The 24,004-nt window shown below is 43.6% G+C and overlaps 2 protein-coding genes across 6 annotated transcripts in view; one reads left to right on the top strand and one right to left on the bottom strand.

The window, feature by feature from the left end:
* Positions 1 to 1,001: 1,001 nt before the first annotated feature.
* Positions 1,002 to 24,004, bottom strand: part of LOC148436375 (uncharacterized) — a 125,537-nt gene continuing 102,534 nt past the window's right edge. The window contains exons 5-10 of the mRNA XM_088464989.1: positions 5,371 to 5,497; positions 3,993 to 4,184; positions 3,792 to 3,870; positions 3,575 to 3,672; positions 3,020 to 3,419; positions 1,002 to 2,339 (exon numbers count right to left, since the gene is read on the bottom strand). Of these exons, the coding sequence (XP_088321115.1) occupies positions 1,093 to 2,339; positions 3,020 to 3,419; positions 3,575 to 3,672; positions 3,792 to 3,870; positions 3,993 to 4,184; positions 5,371 to 5,497 (2,143 nt within the window). The 3' untranslated portion in view covers positions 1,002 to 1,092. The remainder of the gene's footprint in view (positions 2,340 to 3,019; positions 3,420 to 3,574; positions 3,673 to 3,791; positions 3,871 to 3,992; positions 4,185 to 5,370; positions 5,498 to 24,004) is intronic.
* LOC148436378 (uncharacterized) lies at positions 11,264 to 20,412 on the top strand. Of its 5 annotated transcripts, XM_088464969.1 has the most exons (7): positions 11,292 to 11,349; positions 14,210 to 14,365; positions 16,018 to 16,209; positions 16,466 to 16,544; positions 16,664 to 16,761; positions 16,913 to 17,453; positions 19,056 to 20,412. In XM_088464969.1, exons 4-7 carry the CDS (start codon positions 16,514 to 16,516, stop codon positions 20,309 to 20,311), a joined length of 1,926 nt encoding a protein of 641 aa, XP_088321095.1. In that variant the 5' UTR covers positions 11,292 to 11,349; positions 14,210 to 14,365; positions 16,018 to 16,209; positions 16,466 to 16,513; the 3' UTR covers positions 20,312 to 20,412. The 5 variants fall into 5 exon arrangements, with proteins under 5 accessions (XP_088321097.1, XP_088321098.1, XP_088321094.1 ...); XM_088464972.1 differs by lacking the exon at positions 14,210 to 14,365 and having other exon boundaries at positions 11,265 to 11,349; positions 19,059 to 20,412; XM_088464968.1 differs by lacking the exon at positions 14,210 to 14,365 and having other exon boundaries at positions 11,265 to 11,349.

Here is a 24,004-nt window from a genome sequence, read left to right as displayed (position 1 = left end):
AGGCCAATAGCACAATAATAATCTAATACAGAGCTTCCCAAACTCCCCCATTACAGGCCAGGGTTTAAGGTTATCCATGATTGAGTCCAATTGGTTAAATCAAATTGACTGAGGTATTAGGTGGCCTGTGCTCAAGCATGGATATCCTTAATACCTGGCCTGTAATAGAAGAGTTTGGGAACCTCTGATCTGATAGAATAAGGAAACTAAAAGCCATTACATGAGGAACCTTTTAGAGCCCTATGTTAGTGACATCCGTGTGGATATATAATAAAGTGTAATATATTAGTATATAGGGGCTGATTCAGCAGAGGACACAATGACGATAATTACGCAGATAGAGCGAATATTTGCCATCACACCTGCGTATAAGTCATACTGCGCACACACAGCGATCACATCGCGATTTCGGACGCACAGAAGAATACATCACATAGTGAGTGGCAGGGTGACAGCCACTCACTATGTGGGGGGGGAGGTAACGGGTGGATGGACAGAAAACGGCAGACGTGTCTGTCCGTGTGATCGCCATGTCATGGGCGTGTCTGTTCGTGTGATCGCCATGTCATGGGCGTGTCTGTCCGTGTGATCGCCATGTCATGGGCGTGTCTGTCCATGTGATCGCCATGTCATGGGCGTGTCTGTCCGTGTGATCGCCATGTCATGGGCGTGTATAAATTAGCCTTAGCGATGGCAGCTGCAGCATGAGACCTCTCTGCGTGTCAGGAGAGCTGCAGTGTTTGCGACTGGTCAGACCTGATGTAAATGCTGTGTGACTGCTTAATGTGCGGCGATGGTACCGATGATTACACAGGAGTGCGACGTTGGATAATAATGAGAAGGCAGCAGTGGGCGTGGTTATGGCGGCTGTACCTCGGCATTAGCATATATTAGCAACTGCGATCTGTAAGAGACTCCAGCTGCATTTGCTTCTGAATCAGGCCCATAGTGTGATCATGCAAATGTAATTTATCCTTCATCAAGCAGGGACATCAATCTAGGCAAACATTGTATGTATGCTTGTTCTGATAATTCCCAATTATTATTTCAGTACTGCAAATATCGCTGCAATTTCTATATATTTCTAGACTCTCACACACATTGTTTTTCTCCTGTGTGATGTCTCTGATGTTTAACAAAACTTGATTTATATGTAAAACATTTCCCACACTCAGAGCATGAAAATGGTTTCTCACCTGTGTGACATCTCTGATGTGTAATAAGACCTGATTTCTGTGTAAAACATTTCCCACACTTAGAACATGGAAAAGGCCTTCCAGCTGCATGAACTCTCTTCTGATGCATAGAAAGACTCTTGTGCTTAGTAAAACCTTTCCCACACTGAGAACATGAAAATGGTTTCTCACCTGTGTGACTTCTCTTATGTGTAATCAGACCAGATTGCTGTGTAAAACATTTCCCACACTCAGAGCATGAAAATGGTTTCTCACCTGTGTGACTTCTCCTATGTTTAACAAGATCTGCTTTCTGTGCAAAACATTTCCCACACTCAGAGCATGAAAATGGTTTCTCACCTGTGTGACTTCTCTTATGTATAATAAGACACGATTTCTGTGTAAAACATTTCCCACACTCAGGACATGGAAATGGTTTCGCACCTGTGTGACTTCTCCTATGTTTAACAAGATCTGATTTCTGTGCAACACATTTCCCACACTCAGGACATGGAAATGGTTTCTCACCTGTGTGACTTCTCAGATGTCTAACAAGATGTGCTTTCCGTATAAAACATTTCCCACACTCAGAACATAAAAAAGGTTTCTCACCTGTGTGATGTCTCTGATGTTTAACAAAACTTGACTTATATGTAAAACATTTCCCACACTCAGAGCATGAAAATTGCTTCTCACCTGTGTGACTTCTCTGATGTGAAACAAGATCTGATTTCATTGTAAAACATTTCCCACACTCAGAACATGAATATGGTCTCTCACTTTTGTGAATCTTTGTATGTCTAGCAAGATCTTCTCTCAGTATAAAACATTTCCCGCACTCAGAACACAGAAAAGGCCTTTCAGCTGCGTGTACTCTCTTCTGATGTAAAGAAAGACTGATCCGCTTTGTAAAACCTTTCCCACATTCAAAACATGACAATGGGTTATCACCTGTGTGATCTGAACTATTTGTAACGCAACTGGGATTATCTTCATGGTTAGAGGGATCAGATGATATATCTGCACTATGAGATGTTGGATGTATACTAAGAGTAAAGGGGTTTTCTCCTGGAGAGTCCTGTGAGAAGTTATTATCGTCTAGGTCAAAATCTGGAGATAATATGAGACGTCTCCCCGAGTTATTCCTGCTGCTGTGTCCATCTGCTGGGAACAGAATTATATGGCAATTAGCACTCCTGCAGAACTATACCATACTGTATAACTATAATAAGATGTGCCCAGCTGTACCCCATCTCCATATTGTATAACTATAATAAGACGTGCCAGGCTGTATCCCATCTCCATACTGTGTAACTATAATAAGACATGCCCGGCTTTACCCTAACATCTCCATATAGTCAGTGACTTCATCAAGTATTTGCTGATGATTGTCATGAGGAGGTATAGGTGTAGGAGTAACACTGGCCGGGGAGTAGTCCGTAAAAAAGACAAATCTCCATCCCAGCATAGGTCATACTAGCTGCATCCTGCTGTTTCCTCACACTCTCCGTATCTCCATCTCAGTACGTGTAACAGAGTGCAGGCATGGTTTATACATTATCACACACACAGGTTATACTAGCGGTATTCTACTGTGATCTCCATCTCAGTATCTGAGATACACCAGAGAGTGTAGAGAGGAGACTGGTCAGATCTCTGGGCTGGTAACACAGAGTGACATGATGTGAGGGGGAGAGCAGGAGTATAATAGGGGCTGATGGCTCCCGACTCCCCCACTGGGCAGATACATTTACTTTATTAGTTTGTACTGACAGAGGAGGGTGTAAGATAAGAAACTGAACAAGGAGAATGTGACTATTCTGTAATAAGTGTTTATTACTCACCTGTGCTGATATCTTTAGGGATTTCCTCTGTCTTAAGCTGCTGATTGCCCCACGCAAACGTCTCTTCTTCTCCCTCTATATCTTCTGCCTTATTATCAGTCACATACGTCTCTTCTTCACCCTCTATATCTTCTGCCTTCATATCAGTCACATAGGTCTCTTCTTCTCCTTCTATATCTTCTGCCTTTATATCAGTCACATACGTCTCTTCTTCTCCCTCTATTTCTTCTGCCTTCATATCAGTCATATAGGTCTCTTCTTCTCCCGCTATATCCTCTGCCTTCATATCAGTCACATACGTCTCTTCTTCTCCCTCTATATCTTCTGCCTTCATATCAGTCACATACGTCTCTTCTTCTCCCTCTATATCTGCTACCTTAATATTAGCCTGAGCTGCACCCTAAACAAAAATTGTTTTGTTTTTTTAATAATGTTTGATTTCATTAATTGAGAATAGACAGTATAATATCAGTGCATAAAACACACACAGCTTCTCTACACATCATATAGTGAAGGTCAATGTGGTATATTGGTGAGACCCGAAATATCATCTACCTGATGCTCCTGTGGGGTCCTGTGATTCTCCTCTGTACAATCCTGTAAATAATGAAGACGAGGACATCTCTCTGGGAAATTTCTGTTACTGGGTTCATCTGTAGGAGACACACAGTGACTGATTACATTGTATATATGTGAATATCAGGTGATGTGTGTATATAGGGGGCCCCCATACCTGCTCTCCCCTGTACAATAAATGACAGTCTCCTCTTACCCAGTGATGTGAGAGGCCGGTGATTCTCCATCATCACGTCCTTGTACAGACCCCTGTGTTCCTCTATATACTCCCCCTCCTGCATGGAAACATAGACAGTGACTTCCTGACACCTTATAGGAACCTGACACACAATGATACAGTCATCACCCAGACACATCCCCTGGTGTTACTGTATAATGTCCCCTTCCCAGCAGTCACCTCTCTAGTCAGCAGCTGAATGATCTTGTTGGCGAGTTCCAGGATCTTCTGGTCATTGTGTCTCTCATGTATCAGTGACTGAGGTGGAGGCACCGTGATGGGACTCTGGGTCCTGCTCAGTCCTCCTGACACACGGGGTCGGCTGCTGGGTGTCTCATGCTCATCGGATGTCTTCTTTATTACTATATAACCCTTTGTATTGGGGGAAACATGGAAAGGTCACTTAAACTCCATTTAAGTGAGACTGTTTATTCAGGTGTTCATTTTACATAATATACAAGAAAACTATTTTACAAATACTTGTCTTGTAACAATCTCCTATATACAGGAAAATGAAGAGTATATAGTACATCCTGCAGGTCAGACATCTTTTGGTCAGTGACAACAACATTCTGTGAACAATATACTAAATCCAAACTCTAGTTAGGACTGTGGGACTGAAACTATATCTGAGACTGGCTCCTTGCTGCTCGGTTATTACTATAGATAAAAGTGATGTCACTGTGACACTCCCAGATCCCCTCACCTCCCCAGTCATGTCCCTGTATTATTACTATAGATATAAGTGATGTCACTGTGACACTCCCAGATCCCGTCACCTCCCCAGTCATGTCCCTGTATATTACTATAGATATAAGTGATGTCACTGTGACACTCCCTGATCCTCTCACCTCCCCAGTCATGTTCTTGTATATTACTATAGATATAAGTGATGTCACTGTGACACTCCCAGATCCCCTCGCCTCCCCAGTCATGTCCCTGTATTATTACTATAGATATAAGTGATGACTGTGACCCTCAGATCCCCTCACCTCCCCAGTCATGTCCCTGTATTATTACTATATATATTGGTGATGTCACTGTGACACTCCCAGATCCCCTCACCTCCCCAGTCACATCCCTGTATTATTACTATAGATATGTGATGTCACTGTGACACTCCCAGATCCCCTCACCTCCCCAGTCATGCCCCTGTATTATTACTATATATATATTGGTGATGTAACTGACTCTCCCAGACCCTCTCACCTCCCCAGTCACAGCCCTGTATTATTACTATAGATATAAGTGATGTCACTGTGACACCCCCAGACCCTCACCTCCCCAGTCACGTCCCTGTATTATTACTATAGATATGTGATGTCACTGTGACACTCCCAGATCCCCTCACCTCCCCAGTCATGCCCCTGTATTATTACTATATATATTGGTGATGTCACTGTGACTCTCCCAGACCCTCTCACCTCCCCAGTCACAGCCCTGTATTATTACTATAGATATAAGTGATGTCACTGTGACACCCCCAGACCCTCACCTCCCCAGTCACGTCCCTGTATTATTACTATAGATATGTGATGTCACTCCCAGATCCCCTCACCTCCCCAGTCAGCACGTAGATGATCTCCAGGGTAATATGTAAGATTCTCTCAGTCCTGTGACTCCGGTCCTTGTCCATCCTTAGTGAATCAGTGAGAATACAGAATGTGTGACGTGTAATAAAGACTCTGGCTCCTCACAGCAGGACTATCTACAAATAAATATAATAGACATCACAGAGAAGTAACACAGTCAGACATGTAACACTGAGTGTTGTGCACTTGTAATTCTTCTTTTTGTGTTTGCAACAATAGTCTCCACAGGTAGCACCTCCCATTATATATATATATATATATATATATAGATATATATATATTCAGGGTGTGCAGTCTAGGGCCCTTTTCTACAGACTCTATTTAGTGCGCTCCTAAGCACACCTGAAGGCATGAGGCTCCTTCAGCCAAAGCTAGCACTCCTTCCCACCTGTCCCCTATTGCTTTTAAGCAGGGATCTGGCATTTTGACTGCACTTTAGTAAGAGGCACAACCTAGGTAAGTCCTACACATTTTTATACTGAAGTGCACTATGGGTTGATTTTTGGGGCGTGGGTCCCCTGGATTGCTTTGGTTGGGCTGCTTCAGGGCATCGCATTATAAAACACATTTTTCCTTTCTTGCACTTTTAGCACCTCTATTGTTTGTTTTATATGTATTATTTTCACATCTATATTTTTCACCTTATTATATGCAGCAGTAGCTGCTCTTATCTATCTAACACCTTTTTACACTTCACCTCTCCTCATTAGAGTGATGCCCTGGGGTGGCTCAGATGGGCCTGTTTGGGGGTGTCGTGCGCTCTGGATTTCAACCCCAGTATATTAGGGACCTACCCTCAGAGGTTACCAGGGTGCGGTGGGTAGGCCCATAACCATGGTCATGATTATGCCAAAACCTCTATTTATTTATTGCTAAATTATATTGGAAATTGTATTATATATAATTAGTAATGTTGGAGTTGTGCACTTCTTCTTTTTGTGTATGTAACTCTGAGTGACCAGTAAGTCTCCCCATTCCCCTCAGCCATAGAGCCCTGGTCAGTGTCTGTCAGAGGGTCCTGTGACCCAGCTCCATAAGGCTCCTCAGAGGCCGTCACACAACGCTGTACTGTATAAGGTTACACCAATGCTCCTCTCCTGGCCGGGGGTCTTATTCCTCCCAGACACAGATTTGGTGAAATTTGCTCCCCGTGAATCTTTTACAAACACATTAATTAGGGATGTTGGGATTTTTAGTTTTGTTTTACATTTATTCCAGAAACGGAGAGAGTCTGTGACTATACTGAGGTCATACAGGTAACAGGGGTGTGAGGGGAGAGTACACAGGAGAGCAGAAGGGGTGCAGATATGGGGAGAGGGGAAGTAACGTAGGAATACAGAGCGCACAACAGGGGGTGTAACAGCTGTACAGAGGTGGCAGTAACACAGGGGAGGGGAAGGGAACAAAAGAGGTTAATAACACAGGGATAGGACAGCAGGCAGCCCAGGGGACACACAAAGGGTTACACAATACAGAATCCCATCAGTCACTCTGCACAAATGATGAAATGACAAATGACCGCACCTCAGATGTATGTTACATGTGTGACCAGCCTGCCGGCCGTGTGTGTGCAGCGTAGGGTGGGGTGAGACATGTCCTGGGGGATAATCAGTGACACTCTGAGGATCTGGGGACTGTCACAGCCACTGGCTGTCTCTGAGAGAGTCTCTATTGCTCAGGATAACAAGACGCCCTGACAGACAGTCTCAGCTCAGGGAGTCAGGGGAGATTGTGGTTGTGCTGTCAGGTGTTATTATATAATAGGAGTGAGGTAAGAGTATATAATAATAACACATTACATTTATTATAGACAATAACACATAAAACAAACCAATCCACTTAGAAGTATAATGTGAATCTCTCAGGTGTATATCTTTATGCTACAAGGAAATATAGTTACACACCCAGTAACTGTGCAGAGAGCTCCTGTAACAGAGTATTAGGATTGTAGTAATACGTTTGTACATAGTGACACAAGGTATAAAAGCCACATTCCTCTGACTATAATCATTACTAGCCCGAGAGAAAAGAGAGTTACTGTGCGATAGCTGAGTCAGGGATAATACATGGTCAGTAATAAGATCATTGGTAGAAGGGGATATAATATGTCATGTACCTGGCACAGAGATCACAGACCCTTTGGACACATCCTCTAATGATGAATTACCCCCAAATGTTTTAGTAAGTTTCGTACTTTGGCGAAAAACGACCGCGCAGATCTTGGGTGAATAAGAAAAAAAATCACTGAAAATGGTTTTAACGTATCTGGTCTGATTTTTCGGATGTTTTAAACATCACATTTGGTTACAGAAGGTGGTTTTTTAAAGGTTGTTAAAATTGCGTATTTACGACACAAAAATATACTTGCGCCCATTTTAACGTACAGTAATTTCCTGGGGAAAAAAAGATTTCTATCATTTTCAATGTTTGCTTTTTTTCACCCAAATTTTGTGCGGCCGTTTTTTTACCAACGTTTGCAACCTACAACATTTTGGGGGGTTCATTTCTCATTAGGGGGGGGGGGGTGTCCAAAGGTTTCTGAAAGAAATCCCCACAATTTTAGTAAAAAATAGAGATTTAGCATTTTTTTTCATCCAGATCTCGGATGGAGAAAACTTTTTTCCATTTTTTTTCGCCATTTTCACCTGTTTGCCGTTATCGCCTGTTATTTGGGTAAAATCAGCCATTTTTGACGTTTCTTTTAGCGAAAATTGTCCGATTTCAGCGATGTCGAAAAAAACTGCCATTGTCGCCGGTAACTGAAGAGAGTTCAACTATATTTTCTTGTAGCATAAAGATATACACCTGAGAGAATGACATTATACTTTTAAGTGGATTGGTTTGTTTTATGTGTTATTGTCTATAATAAATGTAATGTGTTATTATTATATACTCTTACCTCACTCCTATTATATAATAACACCTGACAGCACAACCACAATCTCCCCTGACGGTTGCTTATAATTAGGGCTTCACGGTCGCCCTTAGGAGGCTGCTGACTTGTCTTATTGCTAATGTGGGTGTAATACTGACCTCTGGATGGATACTGGCGCTAATTATACCTTACTAGTTACAGCTCAGGGAGTGCCGCCTTATATCCTTCCCCAGCTCCTGTTATGTATCATATGGTATATACAGTACATACATGTTATACCTATTATGTGTTATTCCCTGACCTCTCATTACTGTTATTATTACTCTGCAGCTGCTGCTATAACAGGAAACCACGTGTCACTCCCTCTGTACAATAATAACAGGACACTCGCCCTGTATAATAATAAGAGGACAACACAGGCTGCTCCCCCTGTATAATAATAACAGGACACCACAGACTGCTCCCTCTGTATAATCATAACAGGACACCACAGGCTGCTCCCCCTGTATAATAATAACAACAGGACACAACAGGCTGCTCCCCTGTATAATAATTAAAGGACATCACAGGTACCTCCCCCTGTTTAATACTAATAACAGGACACCACAGGCTGCTCCCCCTGTATAATAATATTAATAGGACACCACAGGCTGCTCCCCCTGTATAATAATAACAGGACACCACAGGCTGCTCCCCCTGTATAATAATAATAATAATAACAGGACACCTGCAGGCTGCTCCACCTGTATAATAATAATAATAATAACAGGACACCACAGGCTGCTCCCCCTGTATAATAATAATAACAACAGGACACCACAGGCTGCTCCCCCTGTATAATAATATCAGGACACCACAGACTGCTCCCCCTATATTATAATAATAACAACAATAGGACACCACAGGCTGCTCCCCCTGTATAATAATAACAGGACACCACAGGCTGCTCCCCTTGTATAATAATAACAGGACACCACAGGCTGCTCCTCCTGTACAATAATAATAACAGGACACCACAGGCTGCTCCTCCTGTACAATAATAACAACAGGACACAACAGGCTGCTCCCCCTGTATAATAATAACAGGACACCACAGGCTGCTCCTCCTGGATAATAATATTATCAGGACACCACAGGCTGCTCCCCCTGTATAATAGTAACAGGACACCACAGGCTCCGCCCCCTGTATAATAATAACAGGACACTACAGGCTGCTCCCAATTACTACTAACAGGACACCACAGGCTGCTCCCCCTGTATAACAACAGGACACCACAAGCTGCTCCCCCTGTATATTTATAATAACAGGACACCACAGGCTGCTCCTCCTGTACAATAACAGGACACCACAGGCTGCTCCCCTTGTATAATAATAACAGGACACCACAGTCTGCTCCCCTGTATAATAATAATTACAGGACACAACAGGCTGCTCCCCCTGTATAATAATAACAGGACACCACAGGCTGCTCCTCCTGTATAATAATATTATCAGGACACCACATGCTGCTCCCCCTGTATAATAGTAACAGGACACCACAGGCTCCGCCCCCTGTATAATAATATTATCAGGACACCACAGGCTGCTCCCCCTGTATAATAGTAACAGGACACCACAGGCTCCGCCCCCTGTATAATAATAACAGGACACTACAGGCTGCTCCCAATTATTATTAACATGACACCACAGGTTGCTCCTCCTGTACAATAACAGGACACCACAGGCTGCTCCCCCTGTATAATAATAACAGGACACCACAGTCTGCTCCCCTGTATAATAATAATTACAGGACACCACAGGCTGCTCCCCCTGTATAACAACAGGACACCACAAGCTGCTCCCCCTGTATATTTATAATAACAGGACACCACAGGCTGCTCCTCCTGTACAATAACAGGACACCACAGGCTGCTCCCCTTGTATAATAATAACAGGACACCACAGTCTGCTCCCCTGTATAATAATAATTACAGGACACAACAGGCTGCTCCCCCTGTATAATAGTAACAGGACACCACAGGCTCCGCCCCCTGTATAATAATATTATCAGGACACCAAAGGCTGCTCCCCCTGTATAATAGTAACAGGACACCACAGGCTCCGCCCCCTGTATAATAATATTATCAGGACACCAAAGGCTGCTCCCCCTGTATAATAGTAACAGGACACCACAGGCTCCGCCCCCTGTATAATAATAACAGGACACCACAGGCTGCTCCCCTGTATAATAACAGGACACCACAGGCTGCTCCCCCTGTATAATAAAAACAGGACACCACAGTCTGCTCCCCTGTATAATAATAATTACAGGACACCACAGGCTGCTCCTCCTGTACAATTATAACAGGATACCACAGGCTGCTCCCACAGTATAGAAATAAAAACAGGACACCACAGGCTGCTCCCTCTGTATAATAATAATAATAATAATAACAACAACAACAGGACACCACAGGCTGCTCCCCCTGTATAATATTAACAGGACACCACAGGCTGCTCCCCCCGTATAATAATAATATTAACAGGACACCACAGGCTGCTCCCCCTGTATAATACTAACAGGACACCACAGGCTGCTCCCCCTGTATAATACTAACAGGACACCACAGGCAGCTCCCCCTGTATAGTAGGACACCGTTACCTGCTGTTGCCGGACACTTGCCTCTAGTTGCCTCTACCTGGCTGGCTCCGGCATGTCTATGACAAAATGGCAGCTAAAGCCCCTGTGGCCCCGCCCCCTCTGTTCTGTGACTGGGAGACTATAAGAATATGGCCGCCAGTCACCGTACATGAGGACACCATTAGACTATATTGCTATTACTCTAGTGATGAAGCTGTGAGCGGCTGGTACAGGTGGCTTCTGGTTACAGGACGTCCCTCCTACTTTGTGCCGCTTGATTGGCTACTCGCTGCTGCCAATCACCGCACTGAGGGGAATGAGAGGGCGGTCAGTATGGTATAGCCATAGCTACAGGGAGATGAGATGGAAGGGGCGTTTCAAACTGATGGGGATCTAGCTCCTCCCATAAGGAAAAGGCAGAGAGCGGCCATTGCTGTGTCTGGCAGTAGGTAAGGGGGTTTACTATTTTTTATATAGGGGGAGTAGGTTGTGGTGCTGCATTATCATCATACAGGTAGAGCAGGCTATGGTGTAATATATAATACTGGTGGAACAGGTTTTAGTGGTCTGTTATTATAATACTGGTGAATCAGATTTCTGTAGCTGTAGCAGTTTCTGGTGCTGCCTTACTATCAAGCAGGTAGATCAAACACCAATGTTACATATAATACAGGTGGAGCAGACCCTGGTGTTACATATAATACAGGTGGAGCAGACCCTGGTGTTACATATAATACAGATGGAGCAGTCACTGCTCGGTGGGTAACAGACTATAGAGATAGGGAGGTGCCCGATGCACTCAGACCCCCCATACAGAACGTATCAGCTGTAGCTGGTGGTCAGTACCCTCAGTAGGTGGTTATTAGTGTTACATATAATACAGGTGGAGCAGACCCTGGTGTTACATATAATACAGATGGAGCAGTCACTGCTCGGTGGGTAACAGACTATAGAGATAGGGAGGTGACCGATGCACTCAGACCCCCCATACAGAATGTATCAGCTGTAGCTGGTGGTCAGTACCCTCAGTAGGTGGTTATTAGTGTGGAAGTGACAGAATACACAGAGAGACACCATAGTGTACACCGGGTGATGTATAAGATGCACAGACGTCCTCTGTAATAGGCCCTGCTGACTCCTCACCTGTCTGAGACTTTCTTAGCTTTCTTTTTATTCCTCTAATTATCACCAACCGGCATGGAGCTCCCTCTGCTCCCAGCACTTTCTCTATTACACTACCCTGTGTGTAGGGACCAGTGTTTCCCAGTGCCGTCCTCAGGGAACAATAACAGGGCATGTTTTCCAGGTCTCCTCACAAAATCACCAGTGAGATAATTATCACCACCTCTGGATCATTTAGATTGTGTCAGTCAGTAATGAACCACTAGTAAGGAGATATAGAAAACATGCCCTGTTAGGAATCCCTGGTGACTGGAGATGAGAAACACTGTTCTAGATCTTCAGTGCGAAAGGGATTATCTTCCAATAAATGCTTCAGCCTCTTCCCTATGCTACATACACATGGCTGGCAGGATTGTCACACATGTAACGTACATCCTGGTAGGCTAACTGTGTAATCCAGCATGACCAGGCATGCTGGGACTTATGGTCCCACTACAGCTGCGGATCCACATACTGTATAACACCGCTGACACTCAGTAATTATTACAGATGTGGGAGCAGAGAAAATAAGATGGGTGATTGTACACAAGTCGCCCAGATGTTAGGAGACAGAGGAATAGGGCAGTAGTGGGGGAAAGAGAGGCTGGGCTGGGAGATGTCGTGTGCTATCGGAGGGTGTATAATGGGGAGGGGGAGCAGAGAAGTAGGGGAAGATGATGGGGGCAGAGACTTTAGCCTAGGTTACTGGGGAGAATGACCTGAGGGTGGAATGAGGAGGAAAAGATGGGTGGTCTGTGAGGGATCTGGCCTGGGGAAACATGTTGTCATATGGTGTTGTGTATTTGTGTATATTATACTCTGTGTAGTAATCACTGGTTATCAGGTGTGTGACCTGTGTATAGTGATCAGTGTGTATCAGGAGTGTGATATCAGTGTGACCTGTGTAAAGTGATCAGTGTGTATCAGGTGTGCGATATCAGTGTTACCTGTGTATAGTGATCAGTGTGTATCAGGTGTGTGATATCAGTGTGACCTGTGTATAGTGATCAGTGTGTATCAGGTGTGTGATATCAGTGTGACCTGTGTATAGCGATCAGTGTGTATCAGGTGTGTGATATCAGTGTGATCAGTGTGTATCAGGTGTGTGATATCAGTGTGACCTGTGTATAGTGATCAGTGTGTATCAGGTGTGTGACCTGTGTATAGTGATCAGTATGTATCAGGTGTGTGATATCAGTGTGACCTGTGTATAGTGATCAGTGTGTATCAGGTGTGCAATATCAGTGTGACCTGTGTATAGTGATCAGTGTGTATCAGGTGTGTGATATCAGTGTGACCTGTGTATAGAGATCAGTGTGTATCAGGTGTGTGATATCAGTGTGACCTGTGTATAGTGATCATTGTGTACCAGGTGTGTGATATCAGTGTGACCTGTGTATAGCGATCAGTGTGTATCAGGTGTGTGATATCAGTGTGATCAGTGTGTATCAGATGTGTAATATCAGTGTGACCTGTGTATATCAGATGTGTGATATCAGTTTGACCTGTGTATAGTGATCAGAGGGCCTGATTCAGACCCGGTCGCTAGCGCTGAGCGCTTGCAACCGGGTCGAAGGTGGCCCAGAGCGCATACGCACGATGGAACTGGCTCTGTCGTGAGCATGCGCGAGACCCGGGCACTCCGTCGCTCCGGGTCTCGCAAAAAAAGGGGGCGAGCTGTCGATGTTGAGTGACAGCTCGCCCCCTTTGGTGGGCGGGCCAGGGGGGTGGCTGCCCAAATGGAGGCGTTCCCATGAGAACGCCTGTCGTTTGGGGGTGGCCCCACTGACATCACGAGTGATGTCAGTGGAGAGATTCCGTCTCTGTTAGAGCCAAAATCTCTCTGGGGATTGCGGCCACGAGACCCTACCACAAGGGTCTCGTCGCAAGCCCGATGGTCTTGACCATCGCAACCTGGCCACTCGCTATATCTGTGGGTGGTCACCCACAGCTATGAAAGCGGCCAGGAGGCCGCACAAAAAAATAAAAAATGCCCTGATTCAGAGCGAGCGCTCTTTCAGAGCGTCCGGCTCTGAATCAGGGCCAGTGTGCGATATGGCTCTGGAAAGAGGAGGGCTTATTAGTTAATCAGTGTTTCCTGAATTAATATGTTACATGTACTCTGATATTTATTATATTTACTTTTAGACACATGAGGAACACTAGAATCTTTACTAGAAGTCACGTAAGGGTGAGACCTGTCCTGTATAAATATCTGATCACAGGATTTACGTGGACAAAAGTCACATTACTGAGAGGATACTAAATCTCACCCTGGAGATCATCTACCTGCTGACTGGGGAGGTGAGAGGGTCTGGGAGTGTCACAGTGACATCACTTATATCTATAGTAATAATACAGGGACATGACTGGGGAGGTGAGGGGATCTGGGAGTGTCACAGTGACATCACTTATATCTATAGTAATAATACAGGGACATGACTGGGGAGGTGAGAGGATCTGGGAGTGTCACAGTGACATCACCTATATCTATAGTAATAATACAGGGACATGACTGGGGAGGTGAGGGGATCTGGGAGTGTCACAGTGACATCACTTATATCTATAGTAATAATACAGGGACATGACTGGGGAGGTGAGGGGATCTGGGAGTGTCACAGTGACATCACTTATATCTATAGTAATAATACAGGGACATGACTGGGGAGGTGAGGGGATCTGGGAGTGTCACAGTGACATCACTTATATCTATAGTAATAATACAGGGACATGACTGGGGAGGTGAGAGGATCTGGGAGTGTCACAGTGACATCACCTATATCTATAGTAATAATACAGGGACATGACTGGGGAGGTGAGGGGATCTGGGAGTGTCACAGTGACATCACTTATATCTATAGTAATAATACAGGGACATGACTGGGGAGGTGAGGGGATCTGGGAATGTCACAGTGACATCACTTATATCTATAGTAATAATACAGGGACATGACTGGGGAGGTGAGGGGATCTGGGAGTGTCACAGTGACATCACTTATATCTATAGTAATAATACAGGGACATGACTGGGGAGGTGAGAGGATCTGGGAGTGTCACAGTGACATCACCTATATCTATAGTAATAATACAGGGACATGACTGGGGAGGTGAGGGGATCTGGGAGTGTCACAGTGACATCACTTATATCTATAGTAATAATACAGGGACATGACTGGGGAGGTGAGGGGATCTGGGAATGTCACAGTGACATCACTTATATCTATAGTAATAATACAGGGACATGACTGGGGAGGTGAGGGGATCTGGGAGTGTCACAGTGACATCACTTATATCTATAGTAATAATACAGGGACATGACTGGGGAGGTGAGGGGATCTGGGAATGTCACAGTGACATCACTTATATCTATAGTAATAATATAGGGACATGACTGGGGAGGTGAGAGGATCTGGGAGTGTCACAGTGACATCACTTATATCTATAGTAATAATATAGGGACATGACTGGGGAGGTGAGGGGATCTGGGAGTGTCACAGTGACATCACTTATATCTATAGTAATAATATAGGGACATGACTGGGGAGGTGAGAGGATCTGGGAGTGTCACAGTGACATCACTTATATCTATAGTAATAATATAGGGACATGACTGGGGAGGTGAGGGGGATCTGGGAGTGTCACAGTGACATCACTTATATCTATAGTAATAACTGAGCAGCAGGGAGCCGGTCTCAGATATAGTATTAGTCCCACAGTCCTTACTAGAGTTTGGACTTAGTACATTGTTCACTGTATGTTGTTGTCACTGACCCAAAGATGTCGGAGCTGCAGGATATACTATATACTCTTCATTTTCCTGTATTTAGGAGATTGTTACAAGATAAGTATTTGTAAAATAGAGTTTTTTTTGTATATTATGTAAAATGAACACCTGAATAAACAGTCTCATTTAAATAGAGTTTAAGTGACCTTTCCATGTTTCCCCCAATACAAAGGGTTATACAGTACTAAAGAAGACATCCGATAAGCATGAGACACCCAGCAGCCAACCCCATGTGTCAGGAGGACTGAGCAGGACTCAGAGTCCCATCACGGTGCCTCCACTTCACTCACTGATACATGAGAGACACAATGACCAGAAGATCCTGGAACTCACCAACAACATCATTCAGCTGCTGACTAGAGAGGTGACTGCTGGGAATGGGACATTACACAGTAACACCAGGGGAAGTGTCTGGGTGATGACTGGAGAGGTGACCGCTGGGAACAGGACATTATACAGTAACACCAGGGGACGTGTCTGGGTGATGACTGGAGAGGTGACTGCTGGGAATGAGACATTATACAGTAACACCAGGGGATGTGTCTGGGTGATGACTGTATCATTGTGTGTGTCAGGTTCCTATAAGGTGTCAGGATGTCACTGTCTATGTCTCCATGCAGGAGGGGGTGTATCTAGTGGAACACAATGGTCTGTATTAGGACGTGAAGATGGAGAATCACCGGCCCCTCGCATCACTGGGTAAGAGGAGACTGTCATTTATTGTACAGGGGAGAGCAGGTATGGGGGCTCCCTATATACACACATCACCTGATATTCACATATATACAATGTAATCAGTCACTGTGTGTCTCCTACAGATGGACTAAGTAACAGAAATACCCCAGAGAGATGTCCCCGTCCTCTTTATTCACAGGATTGTACAGAGGAGAATCACAGGACCCCACAGGAGCATCAGGTAGATGGGATTTAGGGTCTCACCAATATACCACAGTGACTGTCACTTTATTATGTGTAGAGAAGCTGTGTGTGTCTTATACACGGATATTATACTGTCTAATCTCAATTAATGAAATCAAACATTAAAAAACAAATCAATTTTTGTTTAGGGTGCAGCTCAGGCTTATAAGGTTGAAGATATAGAGAGAGAAGAAGAGACATATGTGACTGATATGAAGGCAGAAGATATAGAGAGAGAAGAAGAGACATATGTGACTGATAATAAGGCAGAAGACATAGAGGGAGAAGTAAAGACGTATGTGACTGATTTGAAGGCAGAAGATATAGAGGAAGAAGAAGATATGTATGTGACTGATATAGAGGCAGAAGATAAAGAGGAAGAAGAAAAGACGTATGTGACTGATATGAAGGCAGAAGATATAGTGGGAGAAGAAGAGACATATGTGACTGATATGAAGGCAGAAGATATAGAGGGAGAAGAAGAGACGTATGTCACTGATATGAAGGCAGAAGATATAGACGGAGAAGAAGAGACGTATGTAACTGATATGAAGGCAGAAGATACAGAGGGAGAAAAAGAGACGTATGTGACTGATAATCAAGCAGAAGATATAGAGGGAGAAGCAGAGACGTTTTTGTGGGGCAATCAGCAGTTTAAGACGGCGGAAATCCCTAAAGATATCAGCACAGGTGAGTAATAAACACTTATTACAGAATAGTCACATTCTCCTTGTTCAGTTTCTTATCTTACACCCTCTCTGTCAGTACAATCTAATGAAGTAAATGTATCTGCCCAGTGGGGGAGTTGGGAGCCATCTGCCCCTATGATACTACTGCTCTCCCCCTCACATCATGTCACTGTGTGTTACCAGCCCAGAGATCTGACCAGTGTCCTCCCCACACTCTCTGGTGTATCGCACATACTAAGATGGAGATCACAGTAGAATGCAGCTATTATGACCTGTGTGTGATATAATGTATAGACCATGCCTGAACTCTGTTACACATACTGAGATGGAGATCCAGAGAGTGTGAGGACACAGCAGGATGCAGCTAGTATGTCCTGTGTGTGATATAATGTATAGACCATGCCTGCACTCTGTTACACTTACTGAGATGGAGATATGGAGAGTGTGAGGACACAGCAGGATACAGCTAGTATGTCCTGTGTATGATATATTGTATAGACCATGCCTGCCCTCTGTTACACATACTTAGATGGAGATACGGAGAGTGTGAGGACACAGCAGGATGCAGCTAGTATGTCCTGTGTGTGGTATAATGTATAGACCATGCCTGCACTCTGTTACACATACTGAGATGAAGATATGGAGAGTGAGAGGACACAGCAGGATGCAGCTAGTATGACCTGTGTGTGATATAATGTATAGACCATGCCTGCACTCTGTTACACATACTGAGTTGGAGATCAGGAGAGTGTGAGGACACAGCAGGATGCAGCTAGTATGTCCTGTGTGTGATATAATGTATAGACCATGCCTGCACTCTGTTACGCATAGTGAGATGGAGATGCGGAGAGTGGGAGGACACAGCAGGATGCAGCTAGTATGACCTGTGTGTGTGATGTAATGTATAGACCATGCCTGCACTCTGTTACACATACTGAGATGGAGATACGGAGAGTGTGAGGACACAGCAGGGTGCAGCTAGTATGTCCTGTGTGTGATATAATGTATAGACCATGCCTGCACTCTGTTACACATACTGAGATGGAGATATGGAGAGTGTGAGGATACAGCAGGATACAGCTAGTATGACCTGTGTGTGATATAATGTATAGACCATGCCTGCACTCTGTTACACATACTGAGATGGAGATATGGAGAGTGTGAGGACACAGCAGGGTGCAGCTAGTATGTCCTGTGTGTGATATAATGTATAGACCATGCCTGCACTCTGTTACACATACTGAGATGGAGATATGGAGAGTGTGAGGACACAGCAGGGTGCAGCTAGTATGTGCTGTGTGTGATATAAAATATAGACCATGCCTGCACTCTGTTACATATGCCGAGATGGAGATTTGTCTTTTTTACGGACTACTCCCCAGCCAGTGTTACTCCTACACCTAAACCGCCTCTTGACAATCATCATCAAATACTTGATGAAGTCACTGAATGTATGGAGATGTTGGGGTACAGCCGGGCATATTTTATTAGAGTTACACAGTATGGGGATGTAGGGGTACAACTGGCCGCGTCTTATTATAGTTACACAGTATAGTATAGTTCTGCAGGGGTGCTAATTCCCATATAATTATTCTGTTCCCAGCAGATGGACACAACCGCAGGAATAACTCGGAGAGACGTCTCATATTATCTCCAGATTGTGACCTAGACAATAATAACTTCTCACAGGACTCTCCAAGAGAAAGCCCCTTTACTCCTAGTATACATCCAACATCTCATAGTGCAGATATATCATCTGATCCTTCTAACCATGAAGATAATCCTAGTTGCGTTACAAATAGTTCAGATCACACAAGTGTTAAACAATTTTCATGTTCTGAATGTGGGAAAGGTTTTACAAAGCAGATCAGTCTTTCTAAACATCAGAAGAGAGTACACGCAACTGAAAGGCCTTTTCTGTGTTCCGAGTGCGGGAAATGTTTTATAATGAGAGGAGATCTTACTAGACATACAAAGATTCACAAAAGTGAGAGACCATATTCATGTTCTGAGTGTGGGAAATGTTTTATAGATAAATCAAATCTTGTTAAACATCAGAGACGTCACACAGGTGCGAAACCATTCCCATGTCCTGAGTGTGGTAAATGTTTTACACAGAAATCAGATCTTGTTAAACATCAGAGACGTCACACAGGTGAGAAACCAATTCCATGTTCTGAGTGTGGAAAATGTTTTATACAGAAATCACATCTTGTTACACATCAGAGAACTCACACAGGTGAGAGGCCATTTCCATGCTCTGAGTGTGAGAAATGTTTTGCTCGTAAATCAGCTCTAGTTAGACATCAGAGAAGTCACACAGGTGAGAGGCCATTTCCATGTTCTGAGTGTGGAAAATGTTTTATACAGAAATCACATCTTGTTATACATCAGAGATATCACATAGGTGAGAAACCATTTCCATGTCCTGAGTGTGGGAAAAGTTTTACACAGAAATCAGATCTTTTTGCACATCAGAGAAGTCACACAGGTGAGAAACCATTTCCATGTGCTGAGTGTGGGAAATGTTTTACACAGAAATCAGATCTTGTTATACATCAGAGAAGTCACACAGGAGAGAAACTACTTCCATGCTCTGAATGTGAGAAATGTTTTACCAAGAAATCACATCTTGTTAGACATAAGATGATACACACCGGTGAGAAGCCATTTCCATGTCCTGACTGTGGGAACTGTTTTACACAGAAATCAGATCTTGTTACACATCAGAGAAGTCACACAGGTGATCAGCAATTTTCATGTTCTCAGTGTGGGAAATGTTTTACTAAGCAGAAGAGTCTTTCTATGCATCAGAAGAGAGTTCACGCAGCTGGAAGGCCGTTTCCGTGTTGTGAGTGATGGAAATGTTTTATAATGAGAGGTGCTCTTACTAGACAAACAAAGATTCACACAGGTGAGAGACCATATGCATGTTCTGAGTGTGGGAAATGTTTTATAGAGAAATCACATTTTGTTACATATCAGAGAAGTCACACAAGTGAGAAACCATTTCCATGTCCTGAGTGTGGGAAATGTTTTACAATGAAATAGAAATTGCAGCGATATTTGCAGTACTGTAAAATCAGAACAAGCATAAATACAATATTAGACTAGATTGTTGTCCCTGCTTGATGAAGGGTAAATTACATTTACATTATCACATTATGGGCCTGATTCAGCAGCAGAAGCAAATGTAGCTGCAGTCTCTTACAGATCGCAGGTGCTAATATATGCTAATGCCGAGGCACAGCCGCCATAACCACGCCCACTGCTGCCTTCTCATTGTACAATGTCACACTTCCATGTAATCATCGGTACCATCGGCACATATCAAGTAGTCACGCAGCATTTATATCAGGTCTGACCAGCCGCAAACACTGCAGCTCTCCTGACACGCAGAGAGGTCTCATGCTACAGCTGCCATCGTTATGGCTAATTTATACATGCCCATGACATGGTGATCACATGGACAGACACGCCTGCAGCTTTCTGTCCACCCCCCTGTTCCCTCTGTGCGTCCGTATTTGCAATGTGATCGCTGTGTGTGCGCAGTGTGACTTACATGTAGGCATGATGGCAAATATTCGCTCTATCTGTGTAACTATCGTCATCATGTGTCCACGGGTGACTCAGCTCCTATATACTAATATATTACACTTTATTATATATCCACACGGATGTTACCAACATAGAGCTCCAACAGGTTCCTCATGTAATGGCTTTCAGTTTCCTTATTCTATCAGATCAGAGGTTCCCAAACTCCTCTTATTACAGGACGGGTTTTAAGGATATCCATGCTTGAGCGCAGTTGGCTTATTTAGTGCCTCAGTCAGTTTGAATTAACCATTTGGACACAATCATGGATATCCTTACACCCTTGACTGTATGGGGGAGTTTGGAAGCTCTGGATTAGATTATTATTGTGCTATTAGCCTATATTATGTAATAACAAGACCACATGATGTAATATAGGGACATAACTAATCTGTCATCATTACCATTTACAGATTGTCCTTAGTATGTCCTGCACTGTCACCTCCCATAGTGGTGACACCACCAGTAATGTGCAGGGTCAGGAGATGGAGATTATTTGGTAGTGAGTTATACATCTACAAATATATGAGATAGAGTTTGGTAACAAGTAAGAAAACCAAACGCCCCACGGACCTGTCTGACATCCATGTGGGGTAACACAGCTGTGTGTGGAGCTTGTTTGTTAGTATTTACCACATTCTTTGATCTGAACGTTTTTGTACATTGTTAGTAAAGCTGGAATAGTGCCCAGTTGTCCTCTCGGTGGTGCACATGTTTTGTGATGGCCTAGGTGTAAGATCTAGTGATTTGCTGTAAGACGGAATTTAGTGGAAACACTGATATTACCAGAGATGTCACAAGGAAGTATAGAGGTTTCTGCATGGAGGGTGAGCTGTGTCTCATGGGCTGGTCACACTAGGCCACTGCTGGCAGGAGAATATAATATAGACATGGGGACAGCTATACTTTGCAGCAACTATATATACATGGGAAATATAACAACACATAAGATGTTTAATAAAATGCATCACGTATAAATGAGATGCAATATCACTGAGATAAGTGGAATTTCAGTAGCAGCTCAGAGAGAAGCTATTCTCTACCGCGTCAGGGAGAAACTAGATACATTGTATCAAAACAAATAGACACAGTCTGTCGAGTAAATAAGATACCTAGTAACAACTATACACACTGAGCCCAATACAGAGAGCCAGAGATATCTCCATGCAAATGTATAACACTGAGCACAATACAGAGAGCCAGAGATATCTCCATGCAAATGTATAACACTGAGCCCAATACAGAGAGCCAGATATATCTCCATGCAAATGTATAACACTGAGCCCAATACAGAGAGCCAGAGATATCTCCATGCAAATGTATAACACTGAGCCCAATACAGAGAGCCACAGATATCTCCATGCAAATGTATAACACTGAGCCCAATACAGAGAGCCAGATATATCTCCATGCAAATGTATAACACTGAGCCCAATACAGAGAGCCAGATATATCTCCATGCAAATTTATAACACTGAGCTCAATACAGAGAGCCAGATATATCTCCATGCAAATGTATAACACTGAGCTCAATACAGAGAGCCAGATATATCTCCATGCAAATGTATAACACTGAGCTCAATACAGAGAGCCAAATATATCTCCATGCAAATGTATAACACTGAGCTCAATACAGAGAGCCAGATATATCTCCATGCAAATGTATAACACTGAGCCCAATACAGAGAGCCAGAGATATCTCCATGCAAATGTATAACACTGAGCCCAATACAGAGAGCCAGATATATCTCCATGCAAATGTATAACACTGAGCCCAATACAGAGAGCCAGATATATCTCCATGCAAATGTATAACACTGAGCCCAATACAGAGAGCCAGAGATATCTCCATGCAAATGTATAACACTGAGCCCAATACAGAGAGCCAGAGATATCTCCATGCAAATGTATAACACTGAGCCCAATACAGAGAGCCAGAGATATCTCCATGCAAATGTATAACACTGAGCCCAATACAGAGAGCCAGAGATATCTCCATGCAAATGTATAACACTGAGCCCAATACAGAGAGCCAGATATATCTCCATGCAAATGTATAACACAGCCCAATACAGAGAGCCAGAGATATCTCCATGCAAATGTATAACACTGAGCCCAATACAGAGAGCCAGATATATCTCCATGCAGATGTATAACACTGAGCCCAATACAGAGAGCCAGATATATCTCCATGCAAATGTATAACACTGAGCCCAATACAGAGAGCCAGAGATATCTCCATGCAAATGTATAACACTGAGCCCAATACAGAGAGCCAGAGATATCTCCATGCAAATGTATAACACTGAGCCCAATACAGAGAGCCAGAGATATCTCCATGCAAATGTATAACACTGAGCTCAATACAGAGAGCCAGAGATATCTCCATGCAAATGTATAACACTGAGCCCAATACAGAGAGCCAGATATATCTCCATGCAAATGTATAACACTGAGCCCAATACAGAGAGCCAGAGATATCTCCATGCAAATGTATAACACTGAGCCCAATACAGAGAGCCAGAGATATCTCCATGCAAATGTATAACACTGAGCCCAATACAGAGAGCCAGATATATCTCCATGCAAATGTATAACACTGAGCCCAATACAGAGAGCCAGAGATATCTCCATGCAAATGTATAACACTGAGCTCAATACAGAGAGCCAGAGATATCTCCATGCAAATGTATAACACTGAGCCCAATACAGAGAGCCAGATATATCTCCATGCAAATGTATAACACTGAGCCCAATACAGAGAGCCAGAGATATCTCCATGCAAATGAATAACACTGAGCCCAATACAGAGAGCCAGAGAGATCTCCATGCAAATGTATAACACTGAGCTCAATACAGAGAGCCAGAGATATCTCCATGCAAATGTATAACACTGAGCCCAATACAGAGAGCCAGATATATCTCCATGCAAATGTATAACACTGAGCCCAATACAGA

Source organism: Taudactylus pleione, unplaced genomic scaffold (assembly GCF_031769625.1).
Source record: "Taudactylus pleione unplaced genomic scaffold, aTauple2 ptg001781l, whole genome shotgun sequence".
NCBI lineage: Eukaryota > Metazoa > Chordata > Amphibia > Anura > Myobatrachidae > Taudactylus > Taudactylus pleione.
The sequence above is the reverse complement of the archived record's forward strand: the minus strand, read 5'-3'. Positions and strand labels throughout refer to the sequence as shown.